The 25,395-nt window shown below is 37.6% G+C and overlaps 1 protein-coding gene across 1 annotated transcript; it reads left to right on the top strand.

Moving 5' to 3' along the window:
- Window positions 1–24,495, top strand: LOC122030974. The gene is made up of 9 exons (XM_042590020.1): window positions 1–380; window positions 872–917; window positions 1,021–1,087; window positions 1,198–1,243; window positions 1,318–1,416; window positions 22,458–22,526; window positions 22,599–22,944; window positions 23,033–23,187; window positions 23,385–24,495. The coding sequence occupies exons 1-9, from the start codon at window positions 84–86 to the stop codon at window positions 24,201–24,203; spliced, it is 1,944 nt and encodes a 647-aa protein (XP_042445954.1). The 5' UTR covers window positions 1–83; the 3' UTR covers window positions 24,204–24,495.
- The last annotated feature ends 900 nt before the right edge of the window (window positions 24,496–25,395 follow it).

Below are 25,395 nucleotides of genomic sequence, written 5' to 3'. Positions count from 1 at the left end.
TATCTTCCGAGGTCGAGAGGAGGAAAAGAACAAAGAAGAGGAGAGAGAGAGAGAGAGAGGGGGAGAGTAGGGGGGCGTACGGAATGGACAACAAGAAGCCGGCTGCGACTACAAGGAAGACGAAGAAGAAGGGAAGACCCTCCCTCTTGGACCTCCGGCGACGCAGCCTCCGCCTCCAGCAGCAGCAGCACTGCGATCTTAGCCCTGATGACGATCCCCGCCCAGCTGCCGACGATGACGACGAGTCGGACCAGGGGAGGCGGGAGAAGAAGCTCCGCCTCGTCCTTCGGCTTCCCAACAACGCCGATGCGGCTTCCGCCGGCTCAGAATCCGACGACCGTAGAGCCCGGAAGATCGGGCTCGTCGGGAATGATCCCCAGGTAATTTGATCTCGCATCTTTCGCTTCCCCTACCTCTCTCTCTCTCTCTTTGCCGGAATGTAGATCTGTGGAGGAGTAAATTGGCAAGTTGGTGTTCGGAAACAATTAGTTGTACTATAAGAGGGTTGGGGAGCAAATCTGGTGCGGATTTACTTTCTGGTACGGTTCCGTCTGTGGATTGGGAATCTTTGCGTGCTTCTCGGGTGGGGTATTTTTTAGATTTGCGGGATCCTTGGATACCGTTATGCTCGATTTAGAGAGAGAAGAGTGTGGTGGACTTGACTTGGTCAACTCCTGGTAAAAATTTTCATTAGAAAAAAAAACCCCAACTTTTCTTTCTTTCTTTGTTTTTTTTTCCTAACCAGGTGATCTTTTTCCTCCACCAATCCCCTTTATCTCCTGTTCAAAATTTTCCCCCCTCCTCTTATTTTTCTTTAAAAAAAAAAAAATCCTTTTTGCTGATATTGCCTGGGTCATTTCCCTTGTTTCAGGAAGAAACGCAGAATCCTACATCGAAAGTGACGGATCTTCCACAAGGTTTGATGCCTCGCTTGTGCATTTATTTCGTGAATATAGAAATCATACATCATTTTATTTAAGTGGTTCTCGATGATAATTTGTTGTGTATTGCTGTCATCAGATTGTGGACCCGATACACCATTACCGGACAAAAAGTTGTTAGTTTTCATCCTTGATAGATTACAGAAGTGAGTGCTGTGCCCTGCCTTCTTCCTCGTTATGTATTTTAGCCATGTGCATGTTCTGTTCAATTGTGTATCTTTTCAGTACATATATTATTTTGTTGTCATCATATCAGGAAAGATACTTATGGAGTCTTTTCCGAGCCTGTCGACCCTGAGGAGGTGCGTTGTATTTTAAATATGGCTACCTTCTGTGGACATGGGGATTGAATGACATTGGCTGGTCATTGTATCAGCTTCCAGATTACCATGATATTATCAAGCATCCCATGGATTTTGCTACTGTCAGAAAGAAGGTTTCAGATGATGCTTATTCCAACCTAGAGCAGTTTGAGGTCAGTTACTCAGAATGTTGAATGTTAAGTCGTTCTCTCAATGACTTATTGACATATGTCTTAACCAAAATGCTTTTAGAAGCCGCTGCATTTTGTATGGTTATCTATAGTGTTCTTCTCAGTAAACCCTTTTTACAAAGAAATCCTTCACTATTGGATTACAAGCAGTTTTAGATACTTCAAAAGATAAAATGTAGATGAATTCCTTTACATCTCTTCCCTTTGGGAGGTGCTACAGTTAAGAGCCTGTCTTCTTTCTGTTTGTCTTCCATGTTTGCTAAAAATTTTATGCATTTTGCCAAGTCAGTCTGTAGCTGCTATTTCTTTGCCTTGTGAGGCAGGTTTCATCATGATTAAGAATGAAAAAGAAAGTCGGCATTGTCCACTGTTTTAAAAAACCTATGCTTAGGCTGCCTAGGCAGTATTTTGAAGGGGATCATGTAGTAACTGCATATGACTGTGTATGACATATGCAGTCTGCCTGTGTAGTTGCCTAGTTGGAATAATATTATTTGGATCGATTTACATTGTTTATTAATATTGATTGACATGCTTCATGTGATTTGCATTGTATGACTGACATGTTTTGTTCCTATGTGGAAATATGAATTGAATGTGTCCATAAGTCTAATATATTGTGTAATTATATTAGTTATTTTATAATTTAAATATTTTTAATATTTGCCACATATGCTGTCCCATACCACACGTGTTAGGTGGTGGGTGGATCACATACCATATTCTTTTTAAAACCTTTCCATTGTTCTTTTGGAAATACTAGCATTTCCTTTTTCTTTCCTTGGCCCATGGAAAGATTCAAATCTCCCAGTCAATATTGCAATATTTGTGTTCTGGTAGAACTGCAGTAGAAGTCTAATATTTGAAACTTTGCTAATTCATCTGATTTTTCTTTGTATTCCACTTGAAATTTATTATGGTACAGATTGTACACTATAACTTATTTGCATAGAATTTGACCTGATTTTTCTTATTAACCTGGTTTATGGTATGAAGAATATGTGGGGTTTTAGAGAGTTTTCAGCAATGGTTACTCAGCCTACTTAAATTTGTAGATCTAAGAGTAGACTTAGACTACCAGTACCCTAACTGGGGTGATGGTGGAGCTAACTTATGTGGTTACAACTCACGGATGATTTATTTGAGACAGAGAAAGAACTAGAGATGCATTTGATGGTATTAGAAAAACTGTTATGAGCTGTAAGGTTCAGTCACACTCTCACATATTCCATGCACATTGTCAAATGGATACTTGTTTTCTAGTTTTTTAAAACTACTACTAGTCGGAAGCTGCCTGCTTGATTTGCTTTCTCACGTCTATCATCTAAGCTGATGCAAAAATTTTTTGTTTCTCATTGACTTATCCTACTTAAACACCGGGTTAATTTCTTTTTTTGCCCCCATAATTTAATAATTTTCTCAATTTAGCCCAAAGTTTATTTGGTTTGAATATACACATATATTTACAAGTGTATTTCAATTTGCACCAACAATGTCAGCTTTCTCTTAACCCCAAGTTTACTTTACAACAGCAACCAAGCCTTATCCCACTAGGTGGGGTTGACTATATGGATCCTTTGACGCCATTGAGCTCTATCTTATACTATATCATCATCTATACTTAAATAAATTTTATCTTGTTTTATTATTGCCAACCAAGTATTTTTTTGTTTTTCTTTTCCTCGTTTGATATGTGTATTTGTTATAGTTTCACATCGCCTAACTAGAACATTTATTGGTTGTCTAAGCACATGTTCGTACCATCTTAAATGTGTCTCTCGGAGTTTTTTCTCAATAGGTGCAACTTGGACTTTTTCTCCGCTCTCATTTCTTATTCTGTCCATTCTCGTATGTCCACACATCCACCTTAACATCCTCATCTCTACAACTTTCATCTTCTGCTCATGTACTCGAGTCATAGCCAACATCCAACTCCATATAACATAGCACGTCTAACTGTGGTTTTATAAAATTTTCTTTTAAGTTTTAGAGGTACTTTATGGTCACATAAAACACCCGACGCTCTCTTCCATTTTAATCATCCTGCTTGTATTTTATGTAAGACATCTCTTTTAATCCCTCCATCATTTTGCAAAAATGATCCTAAATATTTAAAGATCTTGATTCCGGGCAACTCATCATCTTCTATCTTAACAATTGTCTCATGTGTATATCCAACACTACTAACGTATGTTAGGTGGTTAAGCTTTCTCCAGACATAACCTTGCAATGTTTATAAATTTTTCTATCATTCTTCCTAACCATAAGAAAGTCAATTTATAAATTATTATTCTCACTTTTGAACGTGACTAGATGTTCTTCTCTTTTATTAAAAAATATATTAGCTAATATAAAGTTATATGTTATTGCAAAATCTAATATAGTTTTTTCTTCTTTATTTCTCGTTCTAAACTCATAACTCTCATGTATCCTCTCATGTTTCTCATTTTTTATTCCGACATGCCCATTTAGATCACCTACCCATTTTATCTCTTGTACACATAAAATATTAATTTTTCTCTTAATCATCGTATCTACTGCCTCCATTGATTATCAGTGAGGGTTCCTAAGTTCCATGTTCCAAATCTTAGACTATTAATTTTCATATCATATTTGTTCTTATCCAATTTATGATGTGAGAACTCTTGTCTATTTAACAATACGTCCAAGTTCTCATGGATATGTAGCGGTCCTTGCCGATACGTTACAGTCGGACCCTGCACCGTGAATTCTTGCATATTTAGCACTACACCCGAGTTCTGAAGATATAACGGTCTTGCCAAGACGTTACAGTCGGATCTTACAATGCGTTTCGTCCGGGGAACAACTTAGCATTAGCACAATAGTTTAATGGATTCATTCATTGATCATTGTCATAGTTTTAGTGCTGGTTGATAATGTAACGCAACCCTTCTCCTTTATTCAGGCTTGGGACCAACCATGACTGGTTCGTCACGAGCGGAGTTAACTCGAAGTTAACTTCTGTAAAAAAAAATAGAAGTATTTTTTTTAACCATGATTATGTGATTTGGCCTCTTCCAAGAGAGAGGTAGCCATGGATTTTTAATCCAAATAATGGTTATAGGAACTAAAATTAACTATAATTTTTTAAAAACTAATTAGGGAGAGTCCAATTGAGGGATGAGATCCATGTAGGTGCCATATAGTCAGGAGTAACATGATTATATAAACTAAGGATCTCATGCAAATATCATAAAAATAGAAGAAAAAAATAGATAAGAAACTGTAAATAATCATCATCAAATTGCATGATGATATCTTCATTATGATATAAAGTGGATTGTTTTGCCCCGAGACAATGGTGCAGCAGTTAGGCTCTTCAAGCATCTAAGGGTTGAATCCCAGTTGCAACGCACTGCAGGGATTTTCCTTCATGGGATGATAACTCTAAGAACGTTGGCCGCTTGGATGGACCTCCATGAACACTTTCCAATTTATCCTATACTCAGTGGGAAACTGTTGCCCATGACGATTGGTCATGGCCAGTCCCAAGCACGGAGAAAGGAGGAGGGTTGCGTTAGGCTACCCGCTAGCGTTAAAACTATGACAAATATTTAATGAATGAATTCATTAAACTATTGTGCTAATACTAGGATGTTCCCCGGAAGGAACACGTTGCAGGGTCCGATTGTAACGTCTTGGCAAGGACCGCTACATCTCCAGAACTCGGGTGTAGTGCTAAATCCAACTGTAAAGTATTAGCAAGGACTGCTACATCTCCGTGAGAACTTAGGTATAGTGTTAAATAGGCAAGAGTTCTCACACCATAGGTTGGATAAGAACAAATATAATAGGAAAACTAATAATCTAAGATTTTGAACATAGGAACCCTCACTTGTTAATCAATGAAGGTATTAGATACGATAATTAGGAGAAAAATTTGTATTTTGTGTGTATAAGAGACAAAATGGGTAGGCGAGAAGGTAAAGATGATAGAGAACTCAGGTTTTAAGTTATGGTACACTGGAAAGAGTAAAGCAAGAAATGGAGTGGGTATTATTGTAGATAGTTCATTAAAGGATGAAGTTGTAGGAGTTGTTAGAAAAGGGGATAGAATTATAACCCTTAAGATAATAGTGGTGAAAGAAACTATATACATAATTAGCATATATGTACTGCAAGTAGGATTAGATGAAGCTACCAAATCAAGGTTTTGGGACGACTTAGATGAAATATTATAAAATATTCCACCAAATGAAATGATTTTAATAGGAGGTGATCTAAATGGACATGTCAGAGTGAAAAATGAAGAATATGAGAGGGTACATGAGAGTTACGGGGTTAGAACGAGAAATGAAAAAGGGAAAACTATATTAGATTTTGCGATAACATATGACTTTATATTAGCTAATACGTTTTTTAAGAAAAGAGAAGAACACTTAGTCATGTTCAAAAGTGCGAATAATAAATCGCAAATTAACTTTCTTATGGTCAAGAAGAAGGATAGAAAGATTTATAAAGATTACAAAGTCATTTCTGAAAAAAGTTTCACTACCCAATATAGGTTAGTAGTGTTGGATATATGCCTCAAATATAGTATTAATAGAAAGAAAATATATACGACTCCTAAAATTAAGTGGTGGAAGTTAAAGGATGAGAAGTAAAATATATATAAGGAGAGGTAGAAGTACAACCATTAGGTGAAATATATGATGACTCTAATACAACATGAGATAAGATGGTATTAAAGTTAAAAATAGTAGCTAAGAGTGTACTTAGTGAGTCAAAGGTGTTAGGACCCTTGGCAGCCGACTAGAAGGGGTAAATAACCCTGCAAAGAAAAACAACCTTCCTCGAACTTTATAGCTTTAACAAAATTAACACTTGCATAAAATATATAAGACTGATTAAAAAGGAAGAGACACAATGAATTATTTGGTTACAACCGGGGAGGTTATTAATCTAAGGAAGTGGAAAACGCATTAATTTTTTCTTCAGGCGGAGAAGCCTCTTTACAGTGAAGTACTAAACATACGAAGCTAGACAAAAGAAATCGTTTACAAGTGTTCTTCAGTGTTCTTCATGTTATTTTTGGCTTCTAGGATCAGGACTGTATTTATAGCTCTGGTCGGGGCGCTTGGAAAGGTTTCGAGCGCCTGGAGGGGATAAAACTTTATCCCCGTCGCAACGGATCGCGTTTGATGCGATCCGGATAAGTTTCATGGTCCAGGTTCTTATTCCGGTTCCACTCGCTTAGGTCCGGGTCTTCCGCTCTAGTGCCGGCTCTACTTGGGTGATCTCGGCCTTCCGGAAAAGGGCTCACCCGAACCCAACTTCCGGCCTTCGAGCAATTTTCTGCTCCGACTTCTCGTCCCTCGGAAACGTCGCGCGTTTCCTTCTCGTCTGCCCGCGTACTCTTCCACAGCATCTCGTCCCTCGGATGCACCGAGTCCGTCGGCTCTCTTCCGTGTCGTCTCTCTTGCTAGCTGCGTCTTTCGCTCGACTTTCTGTGCTCCTAAGTTCCTGCACACTTAGACATAGGGGTTAAAAACCAACAGGACTTAACTTGACTTGGTTGATCACATCAAAACTACCTTGGGGTACTAACAATCTCTCCCTTTTGATGTGAGTAAACCCAAGTTAAGTTAGGGTAAAACCACAAAAAACAATTATAAAATAACAGTCATAAAATTTTGCAAGTAAAAAAAAAATTAAGTATAAAAATTAGAAAAATTGTACTACTCTCCCCTAGACTTAATTTTTACTACTCTCCCTTTTGATCACATTAAAAATGGGGTACTTTTAAAATGACTTTCGAAAATTTAAAGCCTAAGGGAAAAACAAAAAAAAAAAACTCCTTTAATTAAATTTTTTTTGCATGGATTGAACAGAAAAATTTCACAAAAATTGTTGAAATTTGGCAAAATTTAAAGCATTTGCATTTTGATAACTAATTCAAAAAAAAATTTATAACGGAAAAGATTGTTTAGATTAACGTTTCACAAAAAAATAACTTAAACAAATTTTAATGCTCAAATTTATTTTTCTAACAAAAGTTTAAAGCATTAGTAAAATGCTTACAGTAAGTTAATTAAACATTTAATTCAATAATTAACTTCCAGGCTGTGGTGAGACACTAGGCCTTCTTGGTTATTGGAGTATCAACCACTTATAGACAAAGTCTCTTAAAGAATTTAAACATTTAACTTTCTTTTTGAAAGCCCTAAGTCCAGAAAAACAGTTAACCTAAATATAATTTTGGAACCCAGTACATGCTCCTACCTACTGGATTTATCAAGAATTTCTTAGGAATGTATTTATGATATTTTCCTAATTTGACCCTTATGGTATTTAAAATTCCAGTTTAAATTATTATATCTCCTAATATTTTGATTATTTGAGCATGTACGATTTTTCCAATATTCTATTTCTGTTTTTAATTTCACATTTTTTTAATTTTAAATTATCGAACAGATCTAAGGGGCATGCATTGGTTAATTGTCTTTTCAAGTCCATATTTTCTTTTTCTAATTTTACTAAATCCTTGGAAAGAATCTTAATAAATTTAAACGACTTTTTAGGAGATAAGACACGTACTTAACTTACCTCGTATTCTAATGCTCTCTCTTCATTGTGGCTTTCCTCTGATGATACTCTCCCTTCGTCGATGCTCATGTCTGAGCTGGTTTCGTCTTCCTTTTGATGGTCTGCCATTAGGGCCGAGTCAGGCGTAGACTTCGATTTTGGATTCGGAGGACGACGATTTATCCCATGTGGCCTTTAGATTATGCTTGGGCCGAGCTGACTTTTTGTTCTTTTCCTTGTCCTTGTCCTTGTTCTTCAATTTTGGGCAGTCATCCTTTATGTGCTCTTCTTCGTTACAGTTGTAGCATCGGACCTTCCTTTTGTTCTGATAATGCTTTCTCTTCTGCGATTTAAATTTATTAGTTTTAATAAATTTATTAAACTTTCTTACTAGTAGTGTCGCTTCATCTTCGTTGATCGACGCTTCGGAGTCAGGATCTTCCTTCTTGGCTTTCAGGGCAAGATTATTGTTTGATTTTTCGATTTCTTTAGAATCTGCACATCGAGTTTCGTGAAGTTCAAAAGTAGAAAATAAATTTTCTAGTGTACTTACCTCGAAGTTCGAAGTCCTTAGAGATGTAGTATGCATCTACTAAGGATGACCATTTTGGAATTCTTGGGAAGACGTTGAGCATATACCGGATTGAATCTCGGTTCGTTATTGATTCTCCGAGATTGTTGAGCTGAGTGATGAGTTCTTTGACCCGTTCTTGGAGTTGCAATACCTTTTCTCCATTGTTCATCCGCAGGTTTGTTAGCTGGGTTCGGAGGATGTCTCGCATTGCTAACTTTACTTCTGAAGTGTCTTCGTGGAGTTCCAGGAACTTCTCCTAGAGTTCTTTGGCGGAGTCGTAGCAGCCAATTCGATTGACCTCCTGGGGTGGAAGGACGCTTAGCAGATGGAACTCTGCTTTACCGTTCGCCACGAAATTGGCCTGTTCTTTCTTCGTCCATAAACACTCTTCCTTTCCAGCTTCATGTTGGTCCTTGTGGGTTACAAAACCATATTTCATGATTAACAGAATCCCAAAATTGGTTTTAATAAATACCTCCATCCGAAAGTTTCCATTCTGCGAAGTCTCCCTCGAACTTTGGTGGATGAATGCTTGCACCGACCATCGTCTCGTTGCTTCAGTTGGCGGTTAGTCCTTCTGAGGCGTCCTGCCTCTGATACCACTTGTTAGGACCTTTAGCGGCTGGCTAGAGGGGGGTGAATAGCCCTGCAAAGAAAAACAACCTTCCTCGAACTTTATATCTTTAACAAAATTAACACTTGTATAAAATATATAAGACTAATTAAAAAGGAAGAGACAACGAATTACTTGGTTTCAATCGGGGAGGTTGTTAATCCAAGGAAGTAGAAAGCGCACTAATTTCTCCTTCAGGCGGAGAAGTCTCTTTACAGCAGTTGAAGTACTAAAAATACGAAGCTAGACAATGTATTTATAGCACTGGTGGGCGCTAGAAGGGTTCGGTGCCTGGAGGATAAAACTTTATCCCGTCATGATGGATCGCGTTTGTCGCGATCCGGATAAGTTTATGGCGCTCCCGCCAAGTTCTTGCGTTAACTTGCTTGGTCCTGGTTCTTGCTCCGGCTCTGCTTGCTTGGGTCCGGGCTTTTCGCTCCGGCTATGATTCCTCTGGCTTGGGTCCTTTTGGTCATCCGGAATAGAGCTCACCTTGTCCCTCGGATGCACTGAGCCCGCCGGCTCTCTCTCGTGCCGTCCTTCTCGCTGGTTGTGTCTTTCGCTCGACTTCCTGTGCTCCTAAGTTCCTGCACACTTAGACACAGGGGTTAAAAACCAACATGACCTAACTTGTTTTGGTTGATCACATCAAAACTACCTTGGGATACTAACAAAAGGGACATGCACCACTAAGTAAGGAATCTTAGTGGTGGAATGAGAAAATACAAGAGAAAGTGAAGGAAAAACGAATAGCTTATAAGGAATTATATATTTGTAAGAACGAGGAAAACTTAAAAAAATATACAATAGCCAAGAAAGAAGTTAAGAAAGTAGTGAGTGAAGCAAAGAATGAAATTTTGAACGATTATATTAAAAATTGGATACAAAAGAAGGGGAAAGAGATATTTATAGAATAGCTAAAGTGAGAGAAAGGAGGACAAGGGATCTTATTTAAATAAAATGTATTAAAGATGAATGTAATAGAGTATTAGTAAACGATGAAGAAATAAAAGAGTAGTGGAAGAAGTATTTTTATTAACCCTTTAATGAAGGTTTAGGTGACCAACTTAAGTTAGGTAATTTAATTAGGTCAAATGAGTATAGAAATTTAAATTTTTATCGTAGAATTCAAACTTCAGAAGTAGAACAAACTTTAAATGAGATGCACAATGAAAGAACCGTTGGATATTCTGATAGAGGTATGGAAGTGCTTAGGGAAATAAGGTATTGAATGACTTATAAAATTATTTAACATGATATTGAAAATGAAAAAAATGTTTGATCGGAGGATAAGTACTCTAGTTCCCTTATATAAGAACAAGGAAGACGTACAAAATTGTGCAAACTATAGGAGTATTAAACTAATGAGTTATACTATGAAACTTTGAAAAAAAAGTAATAGAAAAAAAATTAAGGAAGGAGACCACAATGACCAAAAATCAATTTGAGTTCATGCCTGGAAGGTCGACAATAGAAACTATACATCTTAGATAATTAATTGAAAAATATCAGGAGCAAAAATATATTGAACTAATTAAGGATATGTATGAGAATGTAACAACAGAGTAAAAACTTCAGACGGAGTAACTGAAGCATTTTCAATAAAAATAGGGTTACATCAAGGATCAACTTTAAGTCTTTATCTTTTTACACTAATTATGAATGAATTCACTGCGCACATTCAAGACACAATACCGTGGTGTATGTTGCTTGCAAATGATATTATTTTGGTAGATGAAACATGTGAAGGGGTAAATGCTAAACTAGAATCTTGGCGGAAAACACTAATAGGGAAAGGTTTTAGGCTTAGTAGATTAAAGACAGAATATATGAAATTTATGTTTAGTAATATTAGAATTAATGAGACAATTGTTAAGATAGGAGAGCTTGTCCGGAACCGAGAGTTTTAAATATTTAGGATCATTTTGCAAAACGATTGAGGGATTGAGAGAAATGTCTTACATAGAATACAAGCAAAATGGTTGAAATGGAGAGGAGCATCAGATGTTTTATGTGACCGTAAAGTACCTCTAAAACTATAAGGAAAGTTCTATAAAATTGTTAGACCTGTTGGTGCGGTTAGCACTAACGGTCTAACTCAGGTTTTGATGAATGACAAATCAGGTTAAGTTAGGTTTGTTGTTGTCTGACACTTTTATCAAGTGTGCAGGAAAAGTCCAGCTAGGTCGTGGTGACGAGAAGTCAATGGTCGGCCAGAGGTGGCGAGAAGTCAGGTAGGTCGGCCGGATGGAGAAGCGAAGTCCACCAGTCGAGGTCGTGGTGGCCGGATGGTGGCGAGAAGTCCAATGGTCGACAGGTGGACCGGACCTTGGCGAGAAGTCAGACAGGTCAGGTGGCCGGACGTCTGGCGGTAAGTGAGTAAGTCGGCTGGTGGGGAGTGGCTGCGGGGCGTTCCGGGTGGGAACATTAGGCGTCGATCGGCTTAGATCCATTTCGGATATCGAGTCGAGATCGTGACTAGATCCGATCTCGAAGAGACGAAATCCATCTATAAAACTATGCTAACATTCTTTGCTGCAGGGTACATTTGCCTCGGACTAACCTTTTCTTGCAGGAGAAGGACTTTACGGAGAAGAGGGGATCCGGGGCGGAAGGATCCGCGCCGCAAATTCGTCAGTAGAGTCATTCTAGGCACCCGGAAGGATCCAGGCGCCCGGAGCAACATATAAAAGAAGCCCACAACCAATCATCATCTGAGAACTCTTCTACTGTGGTCCTGCTGCGACGCCAACAAAGCTCCGACAAAGTGCTTCTTCGCTTTTTGGTTAATTTCCTTGTCGGTATTACTTTGTTTCATTAGCATTCCTTGTACTCGTTTGTAATTATATTCGAATTGCTAGTGATTGCCCAACGAAAGTGGTCGAGGACCACGGGCCTTCGAGTAGGAGATTAAGGTGCCTTGATCTACTAGAATCAACTCTCCAAGTGCAGAATACTTTCGATCCAGACAATATACAATTGTGTACCTATCATAATTTGCTACAAGTCTAGGCAGCCTCTTTGATTTCTCGGTCAACCTCCAGATGAAATATTTTCAATTCAATGATATTATTATTTTTGGAAGATTTTTTCGTTACACTTAGAGTTCTTTTTTCCATGCTAATCGAGGCGAAGTCTTGATTTCCTTTCGATTAATTTAGTGTGTGCGAGGATAAGATGTCTCAGAAGGCGTTCGTCCTCCCTATTCAGCGGGGATGACTTTTCGTCTTGGAAGAGAAGAATGGAGTCTACGTGAAGGCAGACTACGACCGATGGATGGCGTCGCGAGGCATAAAATTCCGATAACTCAGGAAAATAATAGACCACGAAGAATGGACAAATGATTTAAAGAAAAAGGCATCGATTGAAAGCAAAGCCATGACACTCTACTGCGGACTAACACGAAGAAGCGGCTGACCGTAAAATAAGGAGCTCGGGATAAAGCGATCGAAATTGCTTGAAGGAACAATGACGAAGGTAAGAGATTCTTTGTTAAATAAAATTTTTAATATAAAAATGCGGGGAAGGAGAAAGCAAGTCGACTCAGGCGGTCGAAGATATCCTCAGCGGTCTCCAGCGATAGGACACGAATGGAGGCGAGACTTAATAAGGTGCGTTAAATGCTTTTCATGAAATAATTTGTGGGCATCGATTGTAGATGCCTATAAAATTTCAAAAATTTATCTAAATTAAAATTGGATGAACTCTTACGTGAATTAGAACTTAGCGAACTAACGCCGGAATGTCGAAAGGTGTAGCTTTATTCGCGGTTCATCTAAAGAAAAGAAACAAACCGAATCGAAGAAGATTCCGATCGAGACTCAAGGCGAAGAACACAGGTGAACTGGTAAGGAAAATGTTCACGGAAAAGAAACTTCATGACGGGATCTTGAAGATGGACTCGAAATGTCACGTGTTTGGATGCAGCCAAAGGGGCACTTCTGAGCAGAATGCCCGAGATTGAAACAGCCGAAAGAAGAAAGCCCTCAAAGCAACATGGGACGATTCCTCCTCGGACAGATCGGAGGAGAAAGCAAGCACAGAAGTCACCTGCGATGGCTCATGGTGAAGCGGAAGGCAGTCGGAGGAATCGGAAGGCGGGTCGAACCGAATCAAGCCACGAGTCCGCACTTTCCGAAGGTTCAGAAGAGGTATACCTAAACTTAAATCGTAAATTCTTTAGAATTATCTCGTGTTTAAATAAAAATTAGTTAAATTGGAAAATGAAAATAAATCACTTCTTGAAGAAAATCAAAACCTCAAGGAACAATTAAAAAATTCGAATCCAACTCAAGACCGAACACTTGAGGAGGAGAATTTATCATTAAAAAGTGAAATTAATAAGTTAAAAGAATTGTTGGAAAAATTCACAACAAGATCTAAAAATTTAGATTTAATTCTAAATAACCAAAAAGCACGCTATAATAAAACCGGACTTGGATATAAGTCAAAATCAAACAAAACCTTTAAATCATTATTAACCCAACACAAAGTAACTAAACAAGCTTGGGTCCCGAAAGCGTGCTTAACCACGCAAGTAGGACTTAATCGATTCTATATACCTAAAGATAAAATACATTATATAAACTTGAATAAATCGGATCAAAAACTAAAAATAAATTTAACTTGAAATCAAAATTCAAAACTCAACAAAATTTAGACTATCACCAGTTGATTATAACTATAAAAGAATACCATCGAAATCTAAATTAATGGCGATAATTGGGGAGGCTCGAATAGCCTCCAAAACTAACATGCGGGGTAACCAAACTAACCGACAGGTAATTAGGATTAGTTAAAAGAGGCCAAGTTTAACTTGAGTACTGGTGAAGTTTTGGATGATGATACGTTAGGAAGCTTGGGCGTCGCGTATGCAGAAAGATATGGCTTCGATGCAGTGCGTTTGGCGAGTGGGCCGAGAAGCTACCCTTAACGATCTAACTGCTGTTAGACAAGATTTAGTACTAAGTTCGTGGATAGGACTATTCGGAAAACTTGAAGGTTGGTTACTTAATGATGTCCCGTGACTCACGAGCAGAAGTTTATCAGAAGAATGCTGTTGTGAGCGAAACTAAATCTGAATCTAACACAAGTCAAACCAAAAGTCTGTAATCAAACCAATTTCATCTCACAAAATCATAGGATTCCCTGATTGATAACATAGATCGGGTGAGATGAATTAGGCTTATTTTAATTTTAAACTTAAAAATTAATTTCAAAATTTTAACTTTAAACTTAAAAATTAATTTCAAAAATTTTTTTTAAACTTAAAAATTAATTTCAAAAATTTTAATTTTAAACTTAAATTAGTTAATTAAAAAAAAAAAATAATAATAATGATTGATTAAAAATTGATAAACTAAGACTAACATAAAAATCCTACGTGTTGTAGGAAACCAAGTGGATTTTGGACAGTGGCTGCTCCAAACATATGACTGGAGATCACACCAAGTTCACTCAATTAACCTACAAAAGCCTAGGAACAGTTGCCTTTGGAAACAACGGTAAACTCAAGGTAATTGGTATAGGTAATATTGAATTAAAAATAGATTTCATAATTTCAAATGTTCTACTTGTTGAAAATTTTAAATACAATCTTCTGAGTATAAGTCAATTGTGTGACACTAGGTATAAGGTAAAATTTCTATCCACAGAATGTTTGATCAAACATCTAGATAATCCAACTATAAGCCTATGCCATCAACTTAACCACTTCTTCAGTCAAATGTTATTTAACGCAAAAAGAAGAAACCTGGTTATGGCACGGAAGAATGTCACACACCCATTTCAGAAACATAAGTAAATTAAATGGTCCAGTTAGAGGCTTACCAAAATTACCTAACTTAGATTTAACAATATGTAATGCTTGTTAACAAGGCAAACAAACAAAATCTACCCACAAACCAATTAATGAATCCCAACCAACTCAGTCCTAGAACTTTTACACTTAGATTTATTTGACTCCCATGGAGTCAAATCAATAAATGAAGTCTGTCTGTTTAGTTATAATATATGACTATTCTAGGTTCACTTACATAAAGATGAAACCGTTGAAATTTTTACGAATTTCTGCAAACAAATTGAAAATGAAAAAGGCATAAAAATTAAAAGAATCAGAAGTGATAATGGAGGAGAATTTAAAAATCATAATTTTGATAAATTTTGCCTTGAAAATGGCTACCATCATGAATTTTCTTGCCCTAAAACTCCCCAACAAAATGGAATTGTAGAAAGGAAAAATAGAACCTTACTTGAAGCATCTAGAACTATGCTAAATGAATACAACTTACCTAAATATTTTTGGGCAGAAGCTGTTAGTACTGACTGCTATGTACAAAACCGAACAACACTAAACAAAAACCACAATAAAACATTTTTTGAAATATTTTACAACAAACAACCTAATATAAAATACTTTAAGGTATTTGGTTGTCCAGCATTTATCCTAAATACTAGAGAACACTTAGGCAAATTCACTTCCAAAATAGAAAATGGAATTTTCTAGGTTACTCTCTGAATAGCAGAGGCTACAGAATTTATAATAAAGTCACTTTAAGAATTGAGGAAACCACCGATGTAAAATTTAAAGAATCCATCAAAACCTAGAAACAATGACCTCGACGATTAACTCATTGTGAGCATATCAATTAGGAACAAACCCAGAAACCATGAAGAAGAACAACTACAAGTCAACCTCCACAGAACCATAAAGTGACCCAAACCATCCTACTAATCGAATAATTGGTGACCCGGACACGAGGGTTCAAACTAGGTCATCTTTCGAAACCTAAGTCAAATCTCGTTAATCTCAAATATTGAACCCAAAGCTGTAGCTGAATGACCCAGACTGGGTCATAGTTATCAAGAAGAATTAGCTCAATTTGAGCGAATGAAGTTTGGGACCTAGTACCTCCACTAACGATAAGAAAATAATAGAAACCAAATGGGTATTTGAAACAAATTAAGTGAAATGAGAAATTACTCGAACAAGGCCAGGTTGGTTGCGAAGGGTTCATCGAGTTGAAGGACTTGACTACGATGAAACTTATGCCCCTGTAGATTAGAGTCCATTAGAATGTTACTAAGCTATACGACATAAAGGATTCAAACTATACCAAAATGGATGTCAAGTCCGCCTTTCTTAATGGATTGATAAAAGAAGAAGTGTATGTGGGTCAGCAGGTTTTGAAAGCCTAGAACACCCCGACTATCAAATTAAAAAGGCATTATATGGACTTAAGCAGGCACTAGGGCGTGGTATGAAGACTAACCTCTTACTTAACCTCAAAGGGTTGATCGGTCAGATTGACCCAACACTATTTTGAAATCAATAAAGAAGATATTTTTATAGCTCAAATTTATGTAGATGATATCATCTTTGGTTCAACCAACTCGGAATTTTTAAACGAATTTACAAACCTAATGGAACACGAATTCGAAATGAGTCTGGTAGGAAAATTATTTTCTAGGTTTACAAGTCAAACAAACAAATGAAGGAAATTATATTTATCAACAAAAATATACTAAGGAGGTACTTAGAAAATTTGGAATGGAAAATACTAAAGAAATAAAAACACCTATGGCAGTAAACACAATCCTAGATGATGATCCTAATGGAAAGTCGTAGACTTAAAACATTATCGGAGCGCGATAGGTAGTCTGCAAGTAGACCTGACATTTTATTTGCGGTTAGTATGTGCGCTAGATCTATGCTAAAGAATCTCATTTGACTCAAGTCAAAAGAATCTTTAGATACCTCGAGGAACCACGAATGTAGGTATTTGGTATCCTGGAACCAACAACTTTGAATTAATAGGATATTACGATTCGGATTATCTTGGGATCTGAATTAGACATGGCACAGAGTGGTGGATGCCACTACTTGGTCCATCCCTTGTCGATTTGGTTTAGTAGAAAGCAACAACGTGTTGCCTTATCTCTGGTCGAATCGTAGCTATAGGCGGTGTGTTGCCTGAAAATACTATGGATGATCGTACTCAAAGATTTCAACTTAAATATCACAAATGTAAAAGTATTAATTGATAATATAAGTTCGATTAACTTAACCAGAAATGCATCGTTCGAGAACCAAACATATTGAAGTTAGGCATCACTTCAGGGATCGTGTTACTAAAGGTGATATTGAACTCAAGTACATTGAGTCTAAATCAAATTTAGACATTTTACAAAACCCTCCACGAAAGTGAATTTAGCAACTATTGACGATTAGGGATGTGCTCGATAGACTAGGATCCTTGAAAATACTTTGGCGATTATATCAACTTATAGGCTAAACTTGTTTGATTTCAAAATTTCCATTTTAGACTTCAGTAATTTCCTTACTAGTCTTACGTCCTTAGAAAGCATGTACCCGTAGGTTTAGTTCTTGAGCATCTCACCGACACCTTAGGTTTACCTTGCTTGTGGTTGATAAACATAGAAAGGGTGAGATGCAACTGTCTGGACTAAGATGCTTATTTCGGTCATCGTCTTTTGGGCGTTAAATACAATTCAAATATTAATCAGATTAAAGTTCATCAATCAAATCAAACACTGATTATAATTAACTTAATCTGACTAACCAAGTGAAAGCTACTATTTTCTAATAGTTAGTTAGTACCTAATTGGTTAGACAGTTGGTTAGATATCAAATTCAGGGGGAGAAATAAACTACTTTAGTTTTCCAAATTGAATTTTCAACTTAATTTTTAAAATCAAAGTTTAAAAATAATTTGTTTAAAATTGTGAAATTTTTAATCTCACAAACTTTTTACCTATTCTTTGAAAACTGAACTTTTCAAGTAAAGATTTAAACTTAATCTTACTTAAAAAATTGTCCTGAGTCTATTTCTTAAAAATTTGATTTTACTTAATTTTGACAATTTAATTTGAAAGATAAATTTTACAGAGTTTAGTTTACAAACTAAGCTTCTCAAAATTATTTTCCTTGATTTTGAAAATTGAATCTTGTACACTTAGTGTTGAAAAATAAATTTCAATTAGTTTTGAAAACTAGACTTTTCAAACTTAGTTTTGGAATTTTGGTTTTGAAAACTTATGTTTAAGTAGCATTTCAAAGTTGAAACTTGTTTTGGACCTTATAGACGTATGTTTAAACTTAGCATTTTTTTAAAAACTAAAAGCTAACGCTTTAAACAAAAATTCAAAACTTTATACTCCCCCAAGTCAATTTGATCTTCTCTTGGATTTAAAAACACAGTTATTGTTCAAGGTATTATTGTTTTCGGTATTTCTCACTGTGTATCTTTACCCTTGTTTTTTGATGAATGCCAAAGGGGGAGGGTTAGGTTGGTTAAGTTAGAGCAACTTAATGCAAACTTGAAAAACTAACTTAAACCTTAAAAAAATCATGCTTGATTCTTGCATATTTTTTATCACTAACTTAACCAGCATAGAGGGGAGATTGTTGGTGCGGTTAGCACTAACCGTCTAACTCGTGAATGACAAATCGGGTTAAGTTAGGTTTGTTGTTGTCGACACTTTTATCAAGTGTGCAGAAAAGTCCGACTAGGTCGTATTGGATGGTGGCGAGAAGTCAATGGTTGACGCAGCTCCGGTCGACGGATATGGTGGCGAGAAGTCGGCTAGGTCGATGATGGCCGGATAGGTGGCGAGAAGTCAAGCTGGTCGACGGCCGACGCTTGGCGAGAAGTCAGACGGTCAACCGCCGGACGTCTGGCGGTAAGTGGTAAGTCACCGTGGGGAGTGGCTGCGGGGCGTTCCGGGTAGGGAACATTAGCGTCGATCGGCTTAGATCCATTTCGGATATCGAGTCGAGATCGTGACTAGATTCGGTCTCGGAAGGCGGAATCTAAGTCATACCTGCTCATCTATAAAGCGTGCTAACATTCTTTCTTTGCGGTACATTTGCCTCGGACTAACCTTTTCTTGCGGGAGAAGGACTTTCTGGAGAAGAGGGGTCCGGGCGCCCGGAGGGGATCCGGGCCGCCGGGAGGCAAATTTCATCCAGCCGAGTCGTCGCCACGTGGAGCATCATGGTTTGTGCAGCTACGTCACGTTCCAGGCGCCCGGGACAGCATATAAAAGAAGCCCCAGGCAGGAGCTTCAGAACCAATCATTACTGAGAACTCTTCGACTGCTGGTCCTGCTGCTCCACGTTCCTGCGACGCTAACAAAGTTCCGACAAAGTGCTTCTTCGTCTTTTTGGTTAATTTCCTTGTCGGTATTACTTTGTTTCATTAGCATTCCTTGTACTCATTTTGTAATTATATTCGAATTGCTAGTGATTGCCCAACGAAAGTGGTCAAGGACCACGGGCCTTCGAGTAGGAGTCGTCACAGGCTCCGAACGAAGTAAAAACAACTATGTCTACTTTTCTTTTCCGCTGCGCTTATACTCGAAATTTTCGAATTGATATTCACCCCCCCTCTATCGAACCCATCGGTCTTACAAGACCTACTATGTTATATGGAGCTGAATGATGGACTATGACTCGAGCACATGATTAGAAGATAAGAGTTGCAGAGATGAGGATGTTAAGGTCGATGTGTGGACATACAAGGATGGACAAAATAAAAACTGAGAGCATTAGAGAGAAAGTCAGAGTTGCATCTATTGAGGGTAAACTTCGAGAGACACGTTTAAGATGGTACATGTATGTACTTAGACGACCAATAAATGTTTCAGTTAGGCGATGTGAAACTATGATAAACATACATATCAAACGAGGAAGAGGAAGACCACAAAAGATTTGGTTAGTAACAATAAAACAAAATAAAATTTATTTAAGTATAGATGATGATATAGTAGGAGATAGAGCTCAATGGCGTAAAAGAATTCATATAGCCGACCCTACCTAGTGGGATAAGGCTTAGTTGGTGTGTTGTTGTTGTCAGTGGGAAGCCTCCGTGAGTCGGATCGGTCACCTCTAAAATTAGTTAGTTCGAAGAACTAGATACCTAGATTACCAAAAAAAAAAAAAAAAGTTGGATTATACTAATCTTGCTTTGAATCTAACAAGAGAAACTGAATCTCCATAGATCAAATTGTACTGATTTATTCCCGATAAATTATTATCAATGTTCTCCTAGGCTGAAAATAGATAGTAGGAGCAAGATGGGAAGACTGGGATTTTGACTTTTGGGTAAAGGTCTCATCACTTGGAGTTTTAAAAGGTTTACTATGACGCACAGCCTTTTGAGTGTTGACCACTGGACAATAGTTTTTAACTTTTCATTATTTATTTATGGGAAATAGATGTTTTTCACAGCTATGGGATGTGGGCATATTGAGGCGAGGGGACAAAATAAGTAATTTGGTTAAATAAAACCTTACGATTTCAATGATGCAAGCAAAATTATTCTATAGTTGTAAAAAAATGAATCCATTAGAGTGTATAAGATAAAAGGAGATTAAAGAACGCAACTGTTAATTTAATAAAAATGATTTAATTTATAAAGATTACTAGTGATATAGCCTTGCATATTTTTTCCTTTGGGTATGGGATCAACTGCTACCCTTTCCCTCTTAGTTGTTATCTTGCTAATTGGTTTGATGAATTCTTTATCTGACTTGAGCGATGCAGCTCATTGACCTTTGCCATCTGTTAGTTACTAAAGATTTGTTTTTTGTGATGCATCAATCCCAACTTGGGTCTGTATATTCTATAAGATTTAGGCATCTAGGTTTTTGCGATGTGCTGCAAGCTCAACGATGACTTTGAGTGAGACACTATGATTTTTTAGGCAGCAAAGAAGGTGTTTCGGGGCTGAGTAACTCAAGAGTACGATGGAGGTGTTTCGAGTTATGTGAGACGACAACAAAGGTGCTTCAAGCTAAGAAGTAGCGTGAGGTGGTGATGACTTGTGCGAGATGTTTTGGATTGTGATATTCAAGCTTCCTAACATAACATTGCCTTCATGCTAAATCACAAAATCATAGAATGTGAGTCTACGACGACTTCCACATAGGTGTCTCGGGTTGAGATGTCGATCGTGGTTAGCATAGCTTCTAAAATGACACCTCTATGATAACCCTAGGAAGCCTTACGAAGAAGAAGTGCCTTCTCTCTTTCTCCCTTCTCCTTAGCTTTGGCTGTTTAGTACACCTACCAACACTACAACTCACATCTATGTCTTGTTCCGATTTCGAACCAAGACCCTAGCCCAAACGAGATTTCAAGCCTTATTCTTGTGACCTTTTAATAATTTGTTACATGACTAATAGAACTTATTTCTTCAAGCACATGCTAACATTTTTTACATCTTACCATTATCAACTGTAGTATGTTTTTTTTTTTTCTAAAACAAACTTTTGGTGTCATTGGACACTTCCCAGTAATGTCACTCTTCTTGCATATGTTGAGCTAGGGGAAACTAGCATATCATGAAAAGCCTGTAATACTCATAAAAAGAATGAAATCATCTCGTCGAAAAGTATGGTAAATAAAAACATGTGAAACACAAACTACAAGGTCCAATGAATAGCTTTCATCCTACAGCATTGTTTTCATTCAACCTTCTCTCTCTCTCTCTCTCTCTCTCTGCCTTCTTCCTGTAAAAAAAAAAAAAAGGACAGTCCGGTGTACGAAGCTCCCGCCATGCGGGGTCCCGGGGAATGATCCATTATACGCAATCTTACCTTGCTTTTTGCAAGAGGCTGTTTCCAGCTCGGTGCCTTCTTCCTGTAATTACAAGCTATTCATTCAAGCGGTGACTCTCAGAAACTTTGATTTGTCTAAGGGTTGCAATTTTGAAGTTTCGATCTCCTTCAATTGATTAATGATTATAGAAAAGCTTGCACACGTAACAATGAACCATTTTTTTTATGGCAATCATATGTTTAAGCTGCTTCAATTAGCCTATTGATGTTAGCATGGGCATTATTACTGTATAAGAACCTTGGCAAGAGAAAAATAGATTCTGAATTTGTAGGAGACACTATACACATTATACAATTCAATAATAATTACCTTGCATTTTTTTTCCTTTTCTATTCTGTGCTCATCATATTTAGTGACATAGTACATTAGTGTTTCAAGATTTAGAAAGTCTTGTCAAAGAGTTCCATGACAATTCAAATGGAATTTCTATTGATTATAAGATCCTCCATAACATTGTGTATTTTGTTTCTTCTACTTCTGAGATACTATTTTTATTGTATCTTGTTCTTTGAGGTCTGGGCCTCTTTGCTTGAGGCCCTTAATGATTTATCCCGTCTTATTAGCATAAGTGAAATGCCCTTCTATTTATCTGAAATATTTGCACTCGTGCAGAAACATTTTTTTACTTTTTGTTTCATGGTTTGCAGAAAGATGTCTTTTTAATATGCTCAAATGCAATGCAGTACAATGCATCAGATACAATCTACCACAGACAGGTATCAGCTGATCTATCTGTTTCTTTCCACTGATTTCTTATTTTTATGTTAATAGGTATTTTGTCTGTATAGGCTCGTGCAATTCAAGAGCTTGCAAAAAAAAACTTTGACAATCTAAGACAAGAAAGTGATGACAATGAACAAGAACCAAAACCAGCACGGAGAGGCCGACCACCAACTAGAGATATTTTCAAGAAAATAGGCCGTCCCCCTAGTGGTAATGCTGGTTCAAATCTCTCTTCCAATGCAAAACTTGCTAATGCTGGGGACAATCGTCACTCTGTCAATTTCTCGCCCGATTTATCACAAAAGGGATACCACAATACCAACTTACCTACAAAACCTTACGGTCTTCGCAATTCTGAAGATCATAGTTTTTATGAGGAGCATTTGTTTGAAAGGAATGATGATACTTCAGGTCTACTTCTCAAATCTTATATTGAGACAAAAAACTATTGCCATTTGCAAAATATCCAACAAGCATTCTTTGCGGGTTCTTTTTGTAGGTTCTGCCTTCAAAGGTGCTGCGTTAAGATATCCAAAAAAGTCCTCTGTTAATGATGAAAATCGTCGTAATACATATACTGAACCTCAGGTGGTCAGCTCCACCAAGCCATCAGTGTTAACAGCATTTGATGGACAGAGAAAGCAGCTGATTCCTGTGAGTACTAAGTCAGATCCTGATATATAAACTGGCTGTGTTCAATGTCTATCCAACATTCTTATCTCTCTATATTATAATTATATTCACTACAATCCCCCTTTCCTTGTACTTCCGGCCAGCTTTTACATATTGGATACCACGACAAACTATATCAATAGATTATTTACTAACAAATTTGATGATGTCTCAATCAGGTTGGCCTTTACACGGAGCACGCATATGCATGGAGCTTGGCACGATTTGCAGCAAAACTTGGTCCCATCGGATGGGAAATTGCAGCTAAACGGATTGAGGGTACCCTTCCTCCCGGAACGAAATTCAGCCGTGGGTGGGTTGGAGCAAAAGATGCACCACATCCGTTGTCTCAATCTCAGCCACTCCTGGCGTCGAGATCTCCACATTCTTCCCAACCAGAAAATATGCCATCCATGAGTGCATCCGCCACATCTGAACATGCAGTAGATGATACAGCTGTTGAAGCTAAAGCAAGATCAACTCCACCATCTTTCTTGCCAAGCAGATCCCTGGATTCTTCAGAGGCCTCTAGTAGAAACCAAGAAAGTACTTCGAAGCCACACAATGCTATTGGGTTACATGGTATTTGGCAAAAGGTAGGAAGCCAATTTCCACAAGGAGGCTCCGCCGCGATGCAGCCTCACTCGAATGGTTTTTACACCTCAGGATTTAACCATCTTTCTCAAGCTGGGAAGAGTATCGGTGCGTCAGCACCACCTCGACCATCATCAGGCATCGTTTCAAGAAATAGCGATCGACCATCAACGACTAATTTCACTTCTGATATTATGAATTCAGCTGCCAATCCAAGTACATCTTCCAGCTATGGGCCTGATGTCTCCCATGGTTCTCAGGAAACAAGGAGAGCTGTAACAATGCTGAGGCCGGTTTCGTTTCCTCCCGATTTAAATGCTGGTTTTCAGTCACCAGGGTTGCCAGTTTCAGGTGTTCTATTAGACTCACAAAACCCTAATCCAAACTTAGCACTTGGACTGTGAAATTGTACTTCTTTTTTCATTTTTTTATCCCATCGGTAGAGATTAGAAGAATCCACGCTTACAGTTCAGAATAGCCCAATGATGCAGGTGTTTTTAACAATTATGGCAACTGTTGTAGAAGTAGAAGGCGATTGTACAGATTAAATTATTATTGATATTAATTTTTGATATGGTGACTGATCTGGCTCGAAAAAACATACTTCACTGTACTTTCGAGAGTGATGAAGATGAGAATTGTTTGTGATGACTGTGAGAGAATTGTATCTCAATTTTTTGCACAAATATTTTGTCATCAAAATTGTAAATCAAAGAATCTATTTCTTCTCTTCTGTGTTTTTGTTAAATCACGTTTGATATGTTGTAAGGTGCACAACCTGAGAGGATCATGTGTATTTTTTTTTTTTGTTGAATTTAGGGTTTTGTACTTAGTGGTTAGGGTTTAGGTGTTGGATCGGATGGATCGATTAGAGGGGAGTAAATAGTTTGTAATTAACATTAACACTTTCTTTTGTTTCTATCTTAGCAAGTAATGCGGTGATAAGGAAGAATCTACTTAGCATGAGTCAATTATCACAGTGTAGGTCAAAGCTAGGGCAGTCAATGCTAAGGCTTAAGCAAGGCTCGTCTACATAACCCGGGCGGAAGGCAGCCACATTGGTCGATTGGATGGACCACTGTCCGATTGGCCGACCGGATGAACCAGCGTCTGGTCAAGAGAACGGGCCAAGTGGGCTACTCATCCGGCTCAGGGTATGGCATTATACGTATTAATAATGAACCAATAAAATAATAAAAGAGAAAAAGACTAAGATACTTAATAAAAGGGAAGAGAAAGTAAAAGAGAACATTTCATCTATCATTGAATGCAAAGAACCCAAGACAAAATAGTCTTTTACCAATGATTAATACTAGTTTTATGAACGTGAGAACCCAAGACAAAGATGTTTTCTGTCAGTAATTAATATCATTAAATAGGGGAAGATGGAGGGTCACTAAGAAAGATATAAAAGAGTATGCTAAGTATGAAGAAGGGAGGATTGATCTCTGTCTCTATTATTCTCGATTTCTTTTCCTATTATTTGTTGGTGCAACATCCCTCAGGTCAAGGTTGACCTGGTTGACCAAGCTTGAGTCTTGGTTTGGGTTTCGATGTTTGACAATGCAAGGTTGATTGAAGAAGAGTCAAGTAGGT

Source organism: Zingiber officinale, chromosome 1A, assembly GCF_018446385.1.
Source record: "Zingiber officinale cultivar Zhangliang chromosome 1A, Zo_v1.1, whole genome shotgun sequence".
Lineage (NCBI taxonomy): Eukaryota > Viridiplantae > Streptophyta > Magnoliopsida > Zingiberales > Zingiberaceae > Zingiber > Zingiber officinale.
Note: the sequence above shows the minus strand (reverse complement) of the source record. Positions and strands in the feature narration are given on the sequence as shown.

What these genes read in the sequence shown, in the direction of transcription:
- LOC122030974 (XM_042590020.1), top strand. Translation starts at nt 84, where the DNA reads ATGGACAACAAGAAGCCGGCTGCGACTACAAGGAAGACGAAGAAGAAG. An exon ending in ATACAATCTACCACAGACAG is followed by an intron (nt 22,527 to 22,598) that starts GTATCAGCTGAT and finishes TTGTCTGTATAG; the next exon opens with GCTCGTGCAATTCAAGAGCT. An exon ending in AAGGAATGATGATACTTCAG is followed by an intron (nt 22,945 to 23,032) that starts GTCTACTTCTCA and finishes TTCTTTTTGTAG; the next exon opens with GTTCTGCCTTCAAAGGTGCT.